This window comes from Anomaloglossus baeobatrachus, chromosome 2 (genome assembly GCF_048569485.1).
Source record: "Anomaloglossus baeobatrachus isolate aAnoBae1 chromosome 2, aAnoBae1.hap1, whole genome shotgun sequence".
Taxonomy (NCBI): domain Eukaryota; kingdom Metazoa; phylum Chordata; class Amphibia; order Anura; family Aromobatidae; genus Anomaloglossus; species Anomaloglossus baeobatrachus.
Window position 1 is genome coordinate 299,681,918 of NC_134354.1, and position 20,091 is coordinate 299,702,008.

Here is a 20,091-nt window from a genome sequence, read left to right on the forward strand (position 1 = left end):
CGACCCTCTTGGGTATTTGCCATGAAACACTTGATTGTTCGGTGATCACGCTTCAAAGGTTTGGCAATTTCAAGACTGCTGCATCCCTCTGCAAGACATCTCACAATTTTGTACTTTTCAGAGCCCGTCAAATTTCTCTTCTGACCCATTTTGCCAAAGGAAAGGAAGTTGCCTAATAATTAAGCACATAGAGGGATAGATAGATAGATAGATAGATAGATGATAGATAGAGGGATAGATAGAGAGACAGAGAGATAGAGGGATAAATAGAGGGATGAATGAATGAATGAATGAATGAATGAAGGGATAGATAGAGGGATAGCTAGAGGGATAGATAGATAATAGATGAGAAGGACATATAATGTCCCACTCCCCAGCATTTTGTAATCTTGCACCCTTTAGTGACTTTCATGTGGCACTAAAGGGTGCTTAGCCTTGTATTTAGCCAAAAACTAAATAAATAATTTAAAAAAACGACATGGGGTCCCCATATTTTTTGTAGCCTGCTCGGGTAAAGCAGACGGCTACAGTCTGCAGAGCACAACTGGCAGCTTCACCTTGGCTGGTAATCCAAAACAGAGGACTGTTATTTTAAATTAAATAAATAATTTAAAAACAAAAATGTGGGGTCTCCCCAAATTGGATCACCAGCCAAGGTAAAGCAGACAGCTGTGGTCTGGTATTCTATAACTAGGGAGGTCCGCGGTTCTTGGACCCTCCCCAGCCTAAGAATAGCAGGCCGCAGCCGCCCCAAAAGTGGCGCATCCATTAGATGTGCCAATCCTGGTGCTTTGTCCCAGCTCATCCTGATGCCCTGGTGTGGTGGCAAATGGGGTAATATATGGGGTTGATACCAGATGTGTAATGTCACCTGGCATCAAGCCCTGAGGTTATGAGGTCACGGCGTCTATCAGATACCCGATATCACTAACCTAGTCAGTAATTAAAAAAAATAGACAACAAACAAATTTTTATTTGAAAAAAACCTCCCCAACACATTCCCTCTTACACCAATTTATTGAAAAGAAAAAACAAATCCGGGTCCGGCGTATTCCAATAAGGGGGTACCACGACGATCTATACTCACTTTCTCAGTCAATGAAGAACAGAATGTTCCCCATTGGCTGGGAGAGCAGTGCAGTGACCTGAGCTAATATCAATAGGTCAGGCCAGGTCACTGCAGGGCATGACCAGCGCTGACTTCAGCGCTTGTCACTGAGTTCTATGCCCGCTCCATGCTCAGATCACCTCTCGCGAGCGGCCCGTGATGTCACCACTAGTCACAGTTTCGGGCCGCCCGCGAGAGGTGATGTGAGAATGCGGCGGTCAGTGACAAGCGCCGACGTCAGGAGAGCAGGAGTTCTTCACCGCAGGTAATGAACTTTACTAACCTCCTCGTATTGCAGTGCAAGCATATGCTGACATTGCAGTGCGGACATATGTGGACACATTGCAGCGTGGGCATATGCTGACATTACAATGCAGGCACATGTGGACACATTGCAGTGCGGGCATATGCGGATACTGCATTGCGAGCAGCTGCGGGGCTGGAGCGGGAGCAGGACACAGACTTCATGGGCACCTGACGGAGGTCACACGGAAGTGCTTCTGTGTGGCTTCCGGGCATTTTGCGGGCCCATTGACTTGTATTGAGTCACGGTCCGTTATTACGGAACAGAATAGGACATGTTCCATAATAACGGAACGGACATACGACATCCGATGTTTTTGTTTTGTAGGATGCACACAGAAGTGCTTCCATGTGCCATCTGATCCTACACAAAAGACATTAAAAAGATGGTCCTGTCCGTGGGTCCGCAAAAAAACAGGATCTGACCAGGACAGACGGAACAGTCATGTGAATGAGCCCTTACACACAGGTTTAAAAGGAACTTAGCAGGGAGGTTGAGGCAAACATCTTGGAGAACAAACCAAAGATCTGTAGATGTGGGCTTCCTTAAATCTTCCTTTCCCTTCATATAGTCCTAGACAGACTCGATAATTTTGAGATCATGGTTCTGTGGGGCCAAATTATGACTTACAGGACTCCTTGTTCTTCTTTGAGCTAAAGTTAGTTCTTTATGATGTTTGGGTTCGTTGTCCTGCTGCAAAAAAATTGGAGCCACTCAGATACCTTCCTAATGGTATTGCATAAAGGATAAGTATCTGCCTGTATTCCTCAGCATTGAGGACACCATTATTCTTGACCAACCTCAACTCTATTTGCTTAAATGCAGCCCCAAACTAAAAATATACCTACACCATGCTTCACCATGGTCTGCAGACAATCATTATTGTTCTGCTCTCCAGCACATAATAACTTGTTTCAATCAAATATTTAAAATTTTGGCTAATCAGTAAAAAAAAGAAACCATAGTTTTGGCTATCGCCTTAAGTGGGAACCTATATGAACTTTAAGGTATTCTTAGGGAAAAGCTCCTGATGCCAAAGTCTGTTTTGGAAGTCTGATATCTTTGGGAACTTCAGGAAGTTACAAGGATATCATTCACTGAGCAAGTAAGGTGAGCAAATAACAGGAAAACGATGCACCAATGGTGCTATAACTGTCATGTAAATAGCATTAGTTGGTAAGATTCCGCATTGAGTTTCATACCTGTAGAACTGATATCTATTATGTGATGAAGCATTAAGGTCATTTGTGCATCCTTTTCCTACTGTATACCCCTCTTGCATTTTAAATTAGTCTTGTACATTTCCACCTGGTTAACTTTGATACCTTTTTTTTTGTATTTTCAACAGCTGACGAACAAAATAGTTTTTGTGGTTAGTTTTGTGGGTAATCGAGGAACCTTTATCCGTGGCTATAAGGCCATGATAATGGACATGGAGTTTCTCTATCATGTGGCCTACATTCTTACTAGTTTTTTCGGAATCTTCATTCATGAATTGTTTTACAGTATCCTGGTAAGTGACTTGTGATCTGCATACAAACATGGATATTCTTATTATTTAAGCACGGCTACTATAATTCTTAAAGGTGTTGTCCCACAAATAAAATACATTTTATATAAAATATATTGGAATAATTACAGGTTCCACAATTGGATATGTTAAAAAATTGTTCCTGTCCTGAGATACTCTTGTAAATATACCCCTACTATGTACTGAATAATGGCTGTATCTGACCATGCAGGGCTGCTCCAGTTCATGGTTGGCACATTCTAGAGCTCCTGGCCAGGTGGAGAAGCTTAAGTCACTTATGATAAGTGAGTATACAGAGGAAACATCAGGGGCTCACCTATGCTACTTTTTGAGGTAACACATTCTTCTACTGATATCATAGGTCATATAAAGTCATCGGATACTGGCTCTCCTAGGTCACTGAGTTGATTTATGATGGCTGGAAATGCACAAATACTCACTCCTGCGTTACCTTAGGCAGGGAAATGTGTTAACTCAGGCCAGAAAATGTGCTACTTCAGAAAGCAGCAGTTGTGAGCCTCTGTAGTACTGTGTCTGTATAATCACTTATCATAGGTGCCTTAAGCATTCCCTACTGTTCCTAAGCTGTGGTATGCAGGCCTGGTTTTAGATGAAGTGGAGTCCTGGGCAAAAGTTAACTGGGGCCCCAACTTCTAACAGATTGCATCATCACACAGAAAGATTAAAGTTGCGATTACAAAAGTTTTAGACCTTTAAACGAGCGTGTACGACTGTAGTAAAGTCATCCGGCACTTGTGTATAGACTCCACACACAGCTTGACAAAGAATGATGGGGTTAGAAAGATCACTAATAGATCATTCTGCCTCCATACAGATAATGTTATTGGCAGCACATCTCCAGTTTACACTTGGCGATGTGTTGCCGTCAACATTCGTCCTGATTTATTAGGACTTGCGTTGTGTATACCAGTCTTAATAAATTAAGCCACTGTAGTAATATTCACCCAAACCATTAAAAGGTGCATACCATTTAATGAATTAGGAATCTTACAAGTGACAAACAATAACATCCAAAAGGGTAACAATGTTTTGAACTTTTGAGTATCAGGCTCCATATCTCCCCATCCACTACAGCTTTATTTTTTAGACAATCATCTTGGCTATCACATACATAAATTTTACTTGCAACTATTTAGCATATGATTAGTTATGCAGATTCTTGACTTGTCACTGCATTGTTACAATTTTGCTCCTAAAAATCAAAATTTTAATTTTTATTATTTTGTTAGTATTTTGTAAATCCACCTTTTGCTATCAACACTGCCTGAATCCTTCTAGGCTTACTCTCTATCCTCTATCAGACTCAAACATGTCTCATCTGAAATCTAATCTCAGGTCTCTTCTACATGTTCCCAATATTGGAGCATACTGGTTGACTTACTTGGGTATGTATACAGCTTTCTCTTTAACTCTACGCACAAGTGTTCAATTAGGTTGAGGTCTGGGGACTTTTGGGGCCAATCCACCACTCTACTTCATTGTCATTGAACCATTTCTTCACCAACCTCGACGTATGCTTCGGGTCGTTGTCCTGATAAAACATTATGTCATCCTTTTCATACTCATAGTACTTAATGTACGAAGTAACTCATCTTGTAGGATACTCACTTATAGCTCAGTATTGAGACCAGCATCGATCCTGAACAATTATCCAATGTCTTTGGCTGTGAAACAACATATCAGCAGGCTTCCTCCACCAAACTTGACAGTTCCATCAATTTCTCGACCTGTTAGCCCCTTTATCCTTTGTTTCTTCCAAACCCGTTTGCAACTATGAGAGTCTAGTCTATTGTCTTTCATCTCATTATTAGAGATGAGCCACCACCCTAGTGTTCAAGCATTACATTTGTTGGTTCCATTAAACTCTCAAAATGGCCAGAAAAGAGAACTTTCATGTGAAACTCGACAGTCTATTCTTGTTCTTAAAAATGAAGGATATTCCATGTGAGAGAGTGCCAAAAAACTGAAGATTTTCTTCAACTGTGTGTACTATTCCCTTCAGAAAAGAGCACAAACAGGCTCTAACCAGAGTAGAAAGAGAAGTGGGAGGCCCCGCTGCACAAGGAGCAAGGAGACAAGTATATTAGAGTCTCTAGTTTGAGAAATCAACACCTAACAGGTCCTCAACTGGCTGTTTCCTTAAATAGTACCTGCAAAATGCCAGTGTCAACATCTACAGTGAAGAGGCAACTCCTGGATGCTGACCTTCAGGGCAGAGTGGCAAAGAAAAAGCCATATCTGAGACTGGCTAATAAAAGGAAAAGATTAATATGGGCAAATGAACACAGACATTGGACAGAGGAAGATTGGAAAAAGTATTATGGACAGACAAATCGAAGTTTGAGGTGTTTGGATCACAAAGAAGAACATTTGTGAGACACAGAACTACTGAAAAGATACTGGAAGAGTGCCTGACGCCAGCTGTCAAGCATGGTGGAGGTAATGTGATGGTCTGGGGTTGCTTTGGTGCTGGTAAAGTGGGAGATTTGTACAATGTAAAAGAGATTTTAAATAAGGAAGTCTATCACTCCATTTTGCAACACCATGCCATACCCTGTGGACAGCGCATGATTGGAGCCAATGTCCTCCTACAACAGGACAGTGACCCATAGCACACCTCCAAATTATGCATGAACTATTTAAGGAAGAAGCAGGCAGCTGGTATTCTATCTGTAATGGAGTGGTCAGCCCAGTCACCAAATCATAACCCTATTGAGGTGTTGTGGAAGCAGCTTAACCATATGATACGCAAAAAGTGCCCATCAAGCCAATCCAACTTGTGGGAGGATCTTCTGGAAGCATGGGGTGAAATATTGCCAGATTACCTCTGCAAATTAACAGCTAGCATGCCAAAGGTTTGCAATGCTGGAATTGCTGCAAAGGGAGCATTCTGTGACAAAAGAAAAGTTTGAAGGAGAAAATTATTATTTCAAGTAAAAACCATTACTTCTAACCTAGTCAATGTCTGGACTATATTTTCTATTCATTATGCAACTCATTTGATAAATAAAAGTATGATTTCTCATGGAAAAGACAAAATTGTCTTGGTGACTGTAAACTTTTGAACTGTAGTGTGTGTATATATGTATACAGTATATATATATATATATATATATATATACATAGGCAGAAGAACCGTCAGTTCATGAGTATGGCTCTAGAACCACCATCAGTACGTGAATGTAGCTTCAGAGCCACCTTCAGTACATGCATTTAGTGCTAGAACCACAATCAGTACACGTTTACAGCACCAAGCTTAGTACAGCGATGAACTGTACTGTGAGATCAGCCCCATATATAATTGGTTTGCTTGAACCTACAATTCTCAATATGTCCTTAACAATGGTAAGGAGATGCTAGGAGTTGTTATCAGCCATCATCAGACATGCAGCCAGTATCACAAATTAACTATTACATCCAGGTACCTTATAGATGACATCTTCTCTGATTGGACTTGTTCTCATCCATTTTGTCTCCATGTAGTACAGACACCATGATGAGATATCACTCCCACAGCTTTTCTCTCCAGATTATCTCTTCTCCATCTTCAGCACCATTTTCCGAACACAAGACCCTTAAAATAAAAGCTATATTTGAAAATTGGGGAATACAGCAGCTGGATCATTCCAAAAAAGTCTATTAATAAAAAAATTCAGAAAATGCAAACTCCTCCATTAATTCATTAAAAACATTTGAAATACATGACAAAAATGTTTTAGACACAAGTCATTAATCATTGTATCGAAAGCATTGAGTCATTAGCGGCTATCACGTGGGATAATACAACCAATCCCATAATATGTACTTATATTATTGCCCGGTCACCGCTCCCAACGCCGGCCCTGGGGATACAAGTGCATCTCAATAAATTAGAATATCATCAAAAAGTTAATTTATTTCAGTAATTTAATGCAAAAAGGGAAACACATATATGTTTCCCTTTTTGTATTGAATTACTGAAAGAAATTACCTTTTTGATGATATTCTAATTTACTGAGCTGTACTTGTATGTGCCGACCATGAACTGGAGCAGCTCATTAGGAGACTTAATAGATTCTCTCAGTACAGGAAAATTGTGGAACTTATTATTTCAATATCTATTGATTGTGGGACAACACCTTTAGGCTATGTGCGCACGTTGCGTACAGTTCACTGCAGAAATTTCTGCAGCGATCTGAAGAGCACATGTGCGCTTTAAATCGCTGCGGAAATGTCCGTAGTGAGCGCCGATTCCATGCGCTCTGCCTGCAGCTCCGGCCATAGACAGAGCAGGAGCTGCCGGCAAAGCGCAGGAAAGAAGTGACATGTCACTTCTTTTTACGCAGCGCTTCGGCAGTAGCCGAAGCGCTGCGCTCTAAAGCGCCACGTGCGCACGGCCCCTGCACAATCTCCATAGACTGTGCAGGGGACGCAGGACGCATGCAGTTACGCTGCGCTACAAAGCGCAGCGTAACTGCATGTATTTGCGCAACATGCGCACATAGCCTTAATCTGTAACTGCTTAGGCTAAAGATTCAATACTTTTTCTTGTACAAACTAGTGTATGTGTGTTGAGCCTGATGTAAAATTACATAGTGAGGTTTAAACAGTTCAGCATCAGCGCTGCAGCACGGATAAATGAAAGTCTGTACAGCTATTTTCTTTCACTGAAGAGCTCTGCTTTTTCCTGTAAATGCTTTTCTATTAAGCAATCCTACTCTACTATTCAAAAACCTAGTAATGTTGCCTTTGGGACTTCATAAAGCAGCTGAAAGAATCAAAGTCATTAAAAGGGAGCTGCACATAGCTGCCGAATAGAAAAACACATTAAAGTCAACTTCAAGATTAGAGAATAAGTTCTATTGTGCTTTGTTTGATTTTCAATTTGTTGCTATTTTAATATGACTTAAATTCATCCTAATTTCTTTCACCTTAAGCTTTTTGACCTGATATATCGTGAAGAGACGCTATTTAATGTAATAAAGAGTGTAACACGAAATGGACGATCGATTCTCCTCACTGCCTTGCTTGCCCTGATCCTGGTCTACCTCTTCTCCATTGTGGGCTTCCTCTTCTTGAAAGATGACTTCATTATGGAAGTGGATCGGCTTCCCCAGGGTAGGTAGTAGAGTAAATAGTATTTCTCCAGTTCAGGAAGAAAGCCATAGTATGCAATTTGTGTTTTACCATTGATTGTCTTACCGGTCAATCTAAATGCTTTATTCATGAAAGTTGTTTTTATGCATTATAAATTACTGCATCTTAGTTTGATGGACCATTAAACCAAAGTAATTCAATGAGCCTGTGTCTCCACAGCTCCCCTCACCATGGCTCACTCAATGGGATCCAGCTCTTTCTCAGAATACTGTGGAAAGGACCAAGCTGACTGTACTTCTGAGGTTACAATACTTGATAATACTGAAGGTGAATAGACTTGTATTGCGACGACTTGTATCTGCTATAAATGTGATATTGCATTCTTTGTCTTAGCTCAACAATCACCATTACATTACATTTGCAATATACCTTAATGTCTTTCCTTTCAGCCTCTTAGTAATTTTCCCTAGGCACATTGGAAACTATTTATTTAATGCTCGCACATACTCCTTAACTGCAAGCTTTGTGGAATGGTGTACTCTTGTAAAGTGCAATGTGAACGTAACGTATGTATTCCTTACTATGCAAGAACTGACAATATATTGTGCAGAAACAAAAGTAGCAACATTTCCCAGTTCTAATATTGCATCCACTTACACAGATCACTACTGTTTTTTACCATCAAAATAATGTCTTGGGATCCCCATTTCCTAGACAAGCGCTTTAGGCATAGCAAAAAGTCATCCTTAAAGGATGGAGCTAATTTTCATTTTTCTGTTTGCAAATATGCCTCCCCTTCTTCCTAAAGGTGGTGTCACACAAAGCGACGACAACGACGTCGCTGCTTAGTCACCATTTTCTGTGACGTAGCAGCGACGTCCCGTCGCTGTCGCTGTGTGTGACATCCAGCAACGACCTGACCCCTGCTGTGAGGTCGCCGGTCGTTGCTGAACATCCTGCTTCATTTTTTGGACGTTGCTCTCCCGCTGTGAAGCACACATCGCTGTGTGTCACAGCGAGAGAGCGACGAACTGAAGCGAGCAGGGAGCAGGGAGCCGGCGTCTGGCAGCCTGCGGTAAGCTGTATCCACGGTAAACAAGAAGAAGCCCTTTCCTCGGTTACCTGATATTTACCTTAGTTACTAGCGTCCGCCGCTCTCACGCTGCCAGTGCCGGCTCCACCAGCGGCCATGTAACGACGCAGCAGCGATCCTGATAAGGTGAGATCGCTGGTCGTGATCGCTGCTGCGTCGCTATGTGTGACACTACCTTTAAGCCATAACTTTTCTATTTTTTTGTGAAAATAAACATATGAGAGCTTGTTTTTTTGCAGCACAAGTTGTAATTTTGAATACCACTATTTATTTTTACCTTACAATGGCCTGAAAAAGTGGAGATCAGTTCCAAGTGGAAAAAAAAATAGTGTAAAAAAATTCAAATTTTGGGGGGGCTTTGTTTTTACGGTATTTATTCTGTGGTAAAAAAAATTACCGTACCTGGAAACCTGATTATCAATTTTCTTTTACTTTCGCTTGAGTTTTGTGGGGGCTTGGTTTATGTTTGGTAAGCTTCTGATTTCATTTATACCAATTTGGGGTGATGTTTTAATATTTTTTTTTTTACAAAGCAGTAGTGATTAAAGAAACCCACGATTATGGACTTTTATGAATGCAACAATACATAACATGTTTATTTTTTTTTTATTTCTTTAATTGGGGAGAAAGGTGTTATTGGATTTTTTTAAAAAAATTTAAAAACTTTATTCTTTTTATATTTTGACTTTATTTTTTAGTCATATTAGAGAACCATAGTTTTGCAGTATATAGTGGAAATGTAGGTCTCCTATGAAACGTCAAGGTAAACTGTCAGGTCCCCTATGCCCTTTACCCCAGCAGCATTCAAATAATATATCTATGTGAGTTCAAAACAAAGTTTGGCATTTTTTTAAGACTAGATCTAATATATTACCATATTGATATTCTACAGTGACAATCATTTTTTAATTAAGAAAAACTTAACTGCTTAAGATAATTCATATTTAATATACTATATTTTTTATCTACATTTAAATCATTGTAGATGAAGATGATGGCACAGAAAGAGCCTGTGATACACTGCTCATGTGCATTTTAACCGTTCTTAATCATGGGTTGCGGAACGGAGGCGGTGTGGGAGACATTTTGAGAAAACCTTCTAAAGAAGTGAGTATGAAAGACAGAATTCATTATAAATAGGAGGGGGGTTACTTTACTTACTTATGTATCTTTTTTATTACAAATTGTAAGTTAAATTTAATAAAATATTCAATTTTATAAAAAATATACAGTATATACAGTTGAAACCAGAAGTTTACATACACTATCTAAAGAGACACATCTGCATGTTTTTCTCACTATCTGACTTGAAATCAGAATAAACCTTCACTGTTTTAGGTCAATTTGGAACCAAAATTATTTATATTTGCCAAATGCCGGAATAATGAGAGAATGTTTAAGGCATTTTTATTCTCGTTGCAAAGTCAAAAGTTTACATACATTTCATTAGAATTTGGTAGCATTGCCCTTAAACTGTATGACTTGGGTCAAATGTTTTGGATCTCCTTCCACAAGCTTCTCACAATAGATAGTAGGAATTTGGGCTCATTCCTCCTGACAGAACTGGTTTAAGAGCCATGTTTGTAGGTCGCTTTGCTCACACCTGTGTTTTTAGCTTTGCTCATGAATTTTCAATTGGATTGAGATCAGGGTTTTCTGAAGGCCACTCCAAAACATTGACTTTGTTATCCTTAAGCCACTTTGTAACCAGTTTGGCAGTATGCTTCGAGTCATTGACCATTTGAAAGAATTGCCACATAATATTCTTTCCTCATGATTCCACCTATTTTGTGAAATGCATCAGTCCCTCTTGCAGCAAAACAACCCCGCAGCGTGATGCTGCCACCCCCGTGTAACGATGGTCATTATGGCCAAACAGTTCAATTTTAGTTTTGCCAGACCACATAACATATCTTCAAAAATTAAGGTTTTTGTTCCTGCGTGCATTTGCAAACATTACTCTGGCTTTTTCATTTTCTTTTGGAGTAATGGCTTCTTCCTGGCAGAGTGGCCTCTCAACCCATGTTGATACAGTACTCGTTTCACTGTGGATAATGACATAATCTTACCAGCTTCTACCAGCATCCTAACAAGGTCTTTTGTTTTTGTTCTTGGGTTGATATGCACATGTCTGATCAAAGCACGTTCATCTCTGGTACATTTAGAAAAATAGCTTAGAAGTACAGATGTGAAAATTAAACAAAAACTCCTAAAAGTACAATTTTTAATATTATTCAGTCTTAAAAAGGGAAAAATCCCAACATCAGATTTACAATAATAAAATAGATATCCATAAGTACAGGTGAGGGGCCTGACCCTTATTTCGCCCTAAACTCACCCCTTCCTTGCCGCGGAGGTTGGCACCCTATAAGCCTGCGCATTTGGCGCCCCGGCTCAACGAAGACTATCCCTCCAGGCCCTGGAGTGACCCTAACAGTATGAAGTGATAGTACTACAAGGAATTAATTTCAAACAATGAACCAACATTTGAATCTCAAATATGTAATGAAAATATACTATAGCCAATATAATTAGATTGGAGACAATAGTGGGGTACAATGACCCAGAAAAAAACACTCAATAATGAACTAGCGGTTCCAAACGGAAACCACCCGACGCGTTTCCCCTCATCTATTTGAGGTTCTTCAAGAGTGGAAAATACAGTTAGTTCAAAAACATCAATAGAAAACTGATAAATGCTGGTGGTCCCACGTAACACTGAGAGTAAGGTGTCCCCAGATATATCCAGTCCCAACAAAAAAAGGGGGGGAGGGGAAGGGGCTATATTCAGCACCTAAACAGCCTCAAGATAAAGAACCAGGTCTCTAACACCCATCAGGGTAACAGAATTCAACCAGGGTGTCAATATACATATAAAGTGCTGGGACAAATTTAAAGGGGCAACAAACAACGATTGTTCAAGACATAAGGCATTAGCCACTTATCTTAGGCCTCAGTATATGTCAGATAAGGACATTCTCCACAGGACTCCCTAGATATACAGCGGGTCCAGTGTCCCCATAACAGCAGACTGTAAGCTCCTCAGTTCATCATCCTCCAGTCTAGAAGCAGTCAGAGTGCTAAGGTGCAGATTCAGGGGGCAAAGGAACGCCCACATGCTGCTCACCTATTTATAGAGCATGTTTTAAAACTATCTCACCTGTGATTAAGCAGATAGTTAACCCCTCCTGGCCTGTCCGTTAGAAGGCATATTTTCCAGCGGAGTGTGCATATCCGGGTGCGACTGCATCGGGAACCCCGATGACGCGGACCCGCGCACGCACAGAAAATACCGCCCATTCCCAAGCACCAGGGTGGAAGATACCATGATGTCACGTGTCCCAGCCGGCTGCGGTCACGTGAACAGAGCTCCCCGATGACGCGTACTCGTGCATGCGCACTGCATGCGCCCCATACTGAAACGCAAGCAGGGAGGCGTTTGCATGGACAAAGGACCAGCCTGCACGGTAACGCCCCCCTCTCTCAAATTACACAGAGGGAAGGAAATAAGCACAGTTACCAAGGCTTATGCATATAGGATAGTGGTGCTACGGGCAAAGTATTTTATACAAAGCAGTAGTAACTCATATCCAGCCATTAGGGGGGGGGGGGTTATAATAATTAAGGTGAGATGATATGTTAAGAAAAAATTATTTTTGTGTATTAGAGTCCTTATCCCATTAAAGGTAACTATGATGAAAAGATAGATATCAAGAGACAAATACAAAAACCTCAGATCAGGTAAATAAATCAAGCCACATCCTTTGCGGAATAATAGGCATGACAGAAAGGCGGGCTAAAAAGAATAGGGCAGAATTATGGGCAAAAGCTGCAAGAGGACACCCATTACAAAGATTGGCACTAGTGGGGATGTATATTAGGAGGATCTATAGAAAACATCCAAAATGTAACTGTTCGTTGAGTCCGGACGGATTCACAGTACATAGCCTGTGAATCCATCGGGCCTCCCTCTGCAGGATGAGTCTGTCCCAATTACCACCCCTATCCGGTGGTGGGACCACCTCAATTGCATTAAAAGCAAAACCATCCAGTTCACCCCCATGCTCCATCCTGATATGTCTCGATATGGGAGTATCTCTGGCATTCCTAATATCCCCAATGTGACCTCCTATCCATTTCTTGAATTCGCATTTTGTCTTCCCTACATACTCCTTCCCACAATCACACTTAAAGAGGTAGATCACACCAACCGTGGTGCAGTTAGCAAATTGCCTATTGAAGTATGTTCTCCCTGTTACCTCACTGAGAAAACGATCCCCTCGTTTGACATATTTGCAAAAAGTGCATCTCCTGCACCTAAACGTACCCACTTTTCTAGTGTCAAGCCAGGTTGATCCAGATGGAGAGCAATAATTGCTATGGACCAACCTGTCCCGGATTGTTCTACCTCGTCTAAATGTGATAAAAGGAGAGGGAGGTATAGAGCCCGCAATATCCGGGTCAGCCTTCAAGATGTCCCAGTATATTCCAAGAATCCTACGAACATCCTCTGACCGATCATCGAAATCCCCGATGATCCTCATCACTTGGGTTACACCCCTACTCCTAGTCTGTAGGGTAGCACTTCTCGGTGTTGTAACTGCGTTCTTATAAGCTGCGCTCAACACCTGTTCGTGGTAACCCCTACATAGGAACCTGCTTTTTAGGTCCCCCGCTTGATGGTGAAAGTCCGTGTTGGAGGAACAGTTCCTTCTCATCCGAAGGTATTGCCCTCTCGGTATCCCTCTCCTAAGACTCAGGGGGTGATGGCTTTGCCAGTGGAGAAAGCTATTAGTTGATGTGGGTTTACGGAAGGTTCTGGTTTGGATCTTACCCTGGGCATCCCTGAAGATTCATATATATCCAAAAAATCAATCTTATCCTTCTTAAAATCTGATGTAAACCTCAGGCCCAGTTTGTTCTTATTAAGGTCGCCCATAAATCTCCTAAACTCTCCTTCTCGACCTGACCACAGTACCAGCACGTCATCAATATAACGCCCTCAGAATGTTATATGGGGGCTCCACCAGGACGTCTCCTCGCCAAAAACGATGGTATCCTCCCACCAGCCCAGGTAGAGGTTAGCGTAAGTGGGAGCACATAGGCTCCCCATCGCAGTACCCCTGAGCTGGTGGAAAAATCTCCCATCGAATCTGAATACATTATGCTTGAGGATAAAGTCCAAGATGGCAATAATAAATTGATTATGTGCAGAGAACTGTGTACCTCTTGTACTGAGGAAATGCTCCACTGCAGTGATACCCAGATCATGTGGGATGCAGCTATAGAGGGTCTCCACGTCAATTGAAGCAAAAAAGATATTGTCCTCTATAGCTACATCCTCCAGCTTCAATAGCAGGTCCGAAGTATCACGCAAGTATGAAGGTAGCGCTGTGACAAAACTCCTCAAAACCCTGTCCACATACATGCTGCTATTTTGTGTAAAGGAGTCGACCCCCGACACTATCAGGCATTCGTGTAGGGGGTCCACCCTGTTATGCACCTTTGGCAGGGATTAAAAAACCGGTAATACCGGGAATTTGGAATACATGAAGTCCATTTCATTTTTTGAGATCAGTCTCTGAGATTGAGCCTCCTCAAGTAATGAATGGAGTTTCTGATTGAACCCCACAGTGGGATCTCTCCTAATGACTCCATATGTATCCTTGTTATCCAAAATGTCACAGCACATCCTCTTATACTGGCTATGGGTCATAACCACCAAATTACCGCCCTTGTCAGATGGCTTTATGACAATTGCATCATCTTTCATTAGGGTTTCCAGTGCTTCCCTCTCCTCCCTCCTCAAATTGTCCCTGGGGGTCCAACCTCTTCTCTTAAGTTGGCCAAGTTCGTCCGTCACTAATTTAGTGAAGATATCAATACTATTAACCTCAGAACTCGGTGGCATTTTATGACTTTTAGGTCTTAAGTCTGTAAAGGGGCCATGTCCCGGAACTGCAAGACTCTCACTCCAAAGGTCACTTAGAGTCCTAAAGTCCGGGAGGTCTTCCTCAGATATTCCCAGCCTTAGGTATTCCTGTCTATCATGACAATTAAAGAAACGCCTCCATTTGAGTTTACGTGAAAAGAGGTTGATATCCTTTATCCAACCAAACTCATCAAATGAGTTAGTAGGGACGAAGGAAAGACCCTTGGATAGAACTTGGCATTCAAAGGGGGTAAATGTGCAAGAGGTTAAGTTGATAATGCAATTGTCATCTCTAGGGCTCATCTGTAGTTCATTCTCGCAGGATTGTTCCTCAGGTTGTAGAAATTCTGATGGGTTCTCTGCTCTAAAAAAGAGGAGGTCGCACCCGAGGCCGAAGAGGTAGAAGAGGAGGCATGAGGAAAGGGGGAAGAGTCCACTCTTTGGCCTGTATTCTTTCTTGTGAATGTTCCCCATTTCCCCTTTTTTGGAGGGACCACTCGTTTGATAACTGGATTTAAGTCTGGCTCCCCTTTCGATGTCCGCAGAGGCCGTATCAGACTTCTCAGTATCGGACGTATCCGTATCTGATGTAGAACTATCCCTTGGGGCCTCGACAGGGTCCCCCTGGAGCATAGGGTAGATCCTACCCTCCTTAAACTCCAGTAAGTCCCTGCTAAACTGTTTTTGTTTACGATCCTTGATAGAATTTCGGAACTTTTCTATCGCAAACTGCAAAGCAGCTTCCTTTCTTGGCTAGTCTATATCAGTTTTGAACTTAAGAACCTCCTCAGTTAGTGTGGTTAACCTCCTTGATGTATATTCGAATATGTTCTTGTCCTCCTTCAGGAGTATGCCCATCAAACGTATAGAACTCTCAGTCAGTTCCTTCTCCCAGGCTGTCAGAAGTTCTGGGGACCTGGAACGTTTAGATGGAATAAGATTTATTCTTAAACCCCTGGGAAGGATTTTGTTTTTAATATAGTTCTCCAGGGATTGTATTTCCCACCAAGATTTTAAATTATCTTTATAACAGCCTGTAAGTTCTTGGAAAATGATTCTAATATTGGAGGTTTTTGGGGTATCAGAAATAGTCAGACAATCAGAAAAGGCATCCCTTGCATCCAATGCCCACTGCTCCCGATTCACAGGCCTTGACAAAAATCCTGCTATCAAGAGAGTTAGTTAAATCTAGAAAAATAGCTTAGAAGTACAGACGTGGAAAATTAAACAAAAACTCCTAAAAGTACAATTTTTAATATTATTCAGTCTTAAAAAGGGAAAAATCCCAACATCAGATTTACAATAATAAAATAGATATCCATAAGTACAGGGGAGGGGCCTGACCCTTATTTCGCCCTAAATTCACCCCTTCCTTGCGGCAGAGGTTGGCACCCTATAAGCCTGCGCATTTGGCGCCCCCGCTCAACGAAGACTATCCCTCCGGGCCCTGGAGTGACCCTAACAGTATGAGGTGATAGTACTACAAGGAATTAATTTCAAACAATGAACCAACATTTGAATCTCAAATATGTAATGAAAATATACTATAGCCAATATAATTAGATTGGAGACAATAGTGGGGTACAATGACCCAGAAAAAAACACTCAATAATGAACTAGGGGTTCCAAACGGAAACCACCCGACGCGTTTCCTCTCATCTATTTGAGGTTCTTCAGGATTCAATTGAATAATATTAAAAATTGTACTTTTAGGAGTTTTTGTTTAATTTTCATCTCTGGTACACAGAACCTGTCTCCTACTTGAGCGGTATGATGGCTGGACATTCCCATCTTGTTTGTACTTGCGTACAATTGTTTGTACAGATGAACAAGGCACCTTCACGTATCTGGAAATAGCACCCAAGGATGAACCAGATTTGTGCAAGGCTACAATTCTCTTCCTGATATCTTGGCTGATGTATTTTAATTTTCCCATAATGCTACACAAAAAATCAGTGCATTTCAGATGTGCATTAAAATACATCCACAGGTGTGTCTCTAATTAACTCAGATATTGCCAATAAACCTGTCAGAAGTGTTCAAAGACAAGACATCATCATATGGGCTGTCCCATATTGTTTAATGGCATAGTACTCTACTATCCAAAATGTTTGACCCAAGTCATACAGTTTAAGGGCAATGATCCCAAGTACTAATGAAATGTTTGTAAACTTTTGACTTTCCAGAAGGTAATAAAAATGACTTAAAGCATTCACTCTATCATTATTCTGGCATTTGGCAAATATAAATTATTTTTTTAATCCTAATTCACCTAAAATGGGAAAGGTTTATTCAGATGTAATGTCAGACAGTGAGAAAAACATGTATATGTGTCTTGTGATTGTATGTGAACAGAATATTATATATACATTGAATATTGTGACATGACAGGCGAGAGAAAATAATTATCAACCATCATTTTTTCTATAAATTCCAAATTTTCTTTTCTTTCCCCATTATGGCCCCTCCACTCCCCCGGTGCGCGATGTAATCTTTTGATGCAGCCAACTAACTTCAGCGTGTAAGAGGCACAGCGCATGATGTCAATGCCATACGCCCTCAGTTACATTCTGATGTTAGCTGCAGAAATATTCACTGTTCCCCACAGATTATGGGAGTGGGGAGCAGTGAAAATTCTTTCTAGTGGACACATTGCAGGAAGCCGCTATTAAAGAGAATGAATATTCACTGCTCCCCACGCCCCTAATCTCGCCCACCTCTTGGTGCTTGCTTCAGTTCCAAGAGGAGGGTATGATTATGGGCATGGTGAGCAATGTATATTCCTTTTCTTTTATTAGTTAGCGCACTGTTAGCTCCAGCACTGGTAACTGCCTCTTGTGACCAGATCCTCCACTGACACCTACCTCCCCCATCCTCTGCCGCCGGCCCTCCTCCCCCAGCCAGAGCCATGTACATAAAGACTATAAGATGCACCTCCTACTTTCCTCCAATATTTTTGGAGAAAAAAGTGCGTGTCATAGGTAGAAAAATACAGCATACCTTTGTCTGCCCTTTATTATATTTCACTTTTTCGATCCTTTTAGTCTTTTTAACATTTTTTACCCATTTGCTACCCAAGGAAACTTCTGCTTCCGTATTTTTTTTAACAATAAGCAAACTTAACCTACAATAGCATTATCTGCATAAGGATTTTTTAATGTCTATTCATACTTATATAATTACTTATTCCGTAATCATAATACCTTCCCCTTCACATTTTGGACAATTAGGTGATTTTTCTTTATAACATTTATGGATCTTTTATATTATAATTTATGTATAATCAACTGGAAAACTGATGCAAAGCTTTTAAAGATACTGATTTCATATTCTTTAAAGTAACTTTTGAATACTCATCAGGAATTTCTCCAAATACTTCTGTCCTTTTCCCCTTATATTTTTCAAACTCATATTTAATAAACCCATATACTCTGGATATATAAACATTTGACTGTTCATCATACAGGATCTCATCAATCTCTTTTGACAGCTATTTTACCTGGTCCATTATACTCCCATTTTCTTTTATTGCCTCGCTTGATTGACCCCACTTAAACTTTGTCCATGTCTTTCAAAGTGGCAGAGCCACTAAACTCAGTGGTTTGCTGCAGCATTGTCACCATGAAATCAGCCCTGCAGACAAACAACTGACACTAGGATCAGAAGAGGAAACTCGGTACTGGACCTAGGGAGGGAACAGAACTTTAGAAATCTCAAGCCCCTTTTATTAAATTTCCCCTTTTGTGTTTTGTCAACAGGAGTCTTTGTTTCCAGCTCGTGTGATTTATGATCTCCTCTTCTTCTTCATTGTTATTATTATCGTTCTTAATCTAATTTTTGGTGTCATTATTGACACATTTGCTGATTTGAGAAGTGAGAAACAAAAGAAAGAAGAAGTACTGAAGACTACTTGTTTTATATGTGGTAAGAAACAACCAATCTTAGTACGCACGATCATGTAGACCGATACTTTAAAGCTTGCTATTAAAAATAGTTCAGAACAACTAGCACAATCTCCTATTTCTGCTAATAAAAAATGCCACACAATCCAGGTCAAATTTCTACTAATGAGGAAAAGTGTAACAATGTTTTGAACTTTTGACTTTCAGGCTCCATATCTCACCATCCACTGCAGCTTTGAGCGTGAGACTACCTTCATTTTATAGACAATATTCTTGGCTAACTGTTAGGACCAATAGGACGGGTAGACCCAGGAGGTGGATCCACTGGACTGAGCACCCCACCGAGGGCAAGGTGCCCGGTAGCCGGAGCACTACGGGTAGCAGGACAGTCCGTTCAGAGGAGTGGAGTGAAGAAGTCCCTGGAACCACTGAGTCTCTGAAGGTAGTCCGGGTGACGGAGCTCAGGTTCGGAGGCCGGGATGATGTCAGGCAGAGTCCGGAACCAGCTGAGCGAAGAGGTCGGTCACCACACGGATCCAGGTATCGGAGACAGGAGGGACTGACGAGATGGCGGACAGTCAACGTTCGGGATTCTGGAATCGTCAGGACCGGTTGGCGAGACAGGAGCGGCTCTACAAGAGAGATAGGTGAGTACGGGAGAAGGCACAGGGGAACCTGACTCCTAGCTTAGCAAACACGAAGAACAGGCCCCGCCCACTTGTAAAGGAGCCCCCTATATACCCTGTACCTGAGTCTTCAATATCCTGTTGGAGGACGCTGGCCCTTTAAGAGAGGGTCAATGACCGCGCGCGCGCCCTAACGCGCATGCGCGAGGCCCGGGTGCCAGAAGCCAAAGCAGGAAGCGGTGCACAGGAGGCAGGAGTGCCGGGCTGACTCAGCGTCGCCGACGGGTGCCGGGAGCGGGGACCGGGTCGCCTGGAGGACGCAGGTGAGGGAGCATGGAGGCTGTGGAGCGGGGGACTGGGGAGCATGGCACGGGAGCGGGGAAGCGTGACACAGGAGCGGGGAAGCGTGGCAGGGGAGCCGGGGAGCATGGCAGGGGAGCCGGGGAGCGTGGCACGGGAGCCGGGGAGCGTGGCACGGGAGCCGAGGAGCATGGCACG

The 20,091-nt window shown here is 41.8% G+C and overlaps 1 protein-coding gene across 2 annotated transcripts in view; it reads left to right on the forward strand.

Moving 5' to 3' along the window:
- The window catches only part of ITPR3 (inositol 1,4,5-trisphosphate receptor type 3), a 483,832-nt gene that overhangs the window by 350,897 nt on the left and 112,844 nt on the right, over positions 1–20,091 (forward strand). For both annotated transcript variants that reach the window (XM_075335858.1, XM_075335859.1), the window contains 5 exons: positions 2,761–2,925; positions 7,881–8,061; positions 8,260–8,367; positions 10,119–10,240; positions 18,824–18,989. In XM_075335858.1, coding sequence (XP_075191973.1) covers positions 2,761–2,925; positions 7,881–8,061; positions 8,260–8,367; positions 10,119–10,240; positions 18,824–18,989 — 742 coding nt within the window. The remainder of the gene's footprint in view (positions 1–2,760; positions 2,926–7,880; positions 8,062–8,259; positions 8,368–10,118; positions 10,241–18,823; positions 18,990–20,091) is intronic.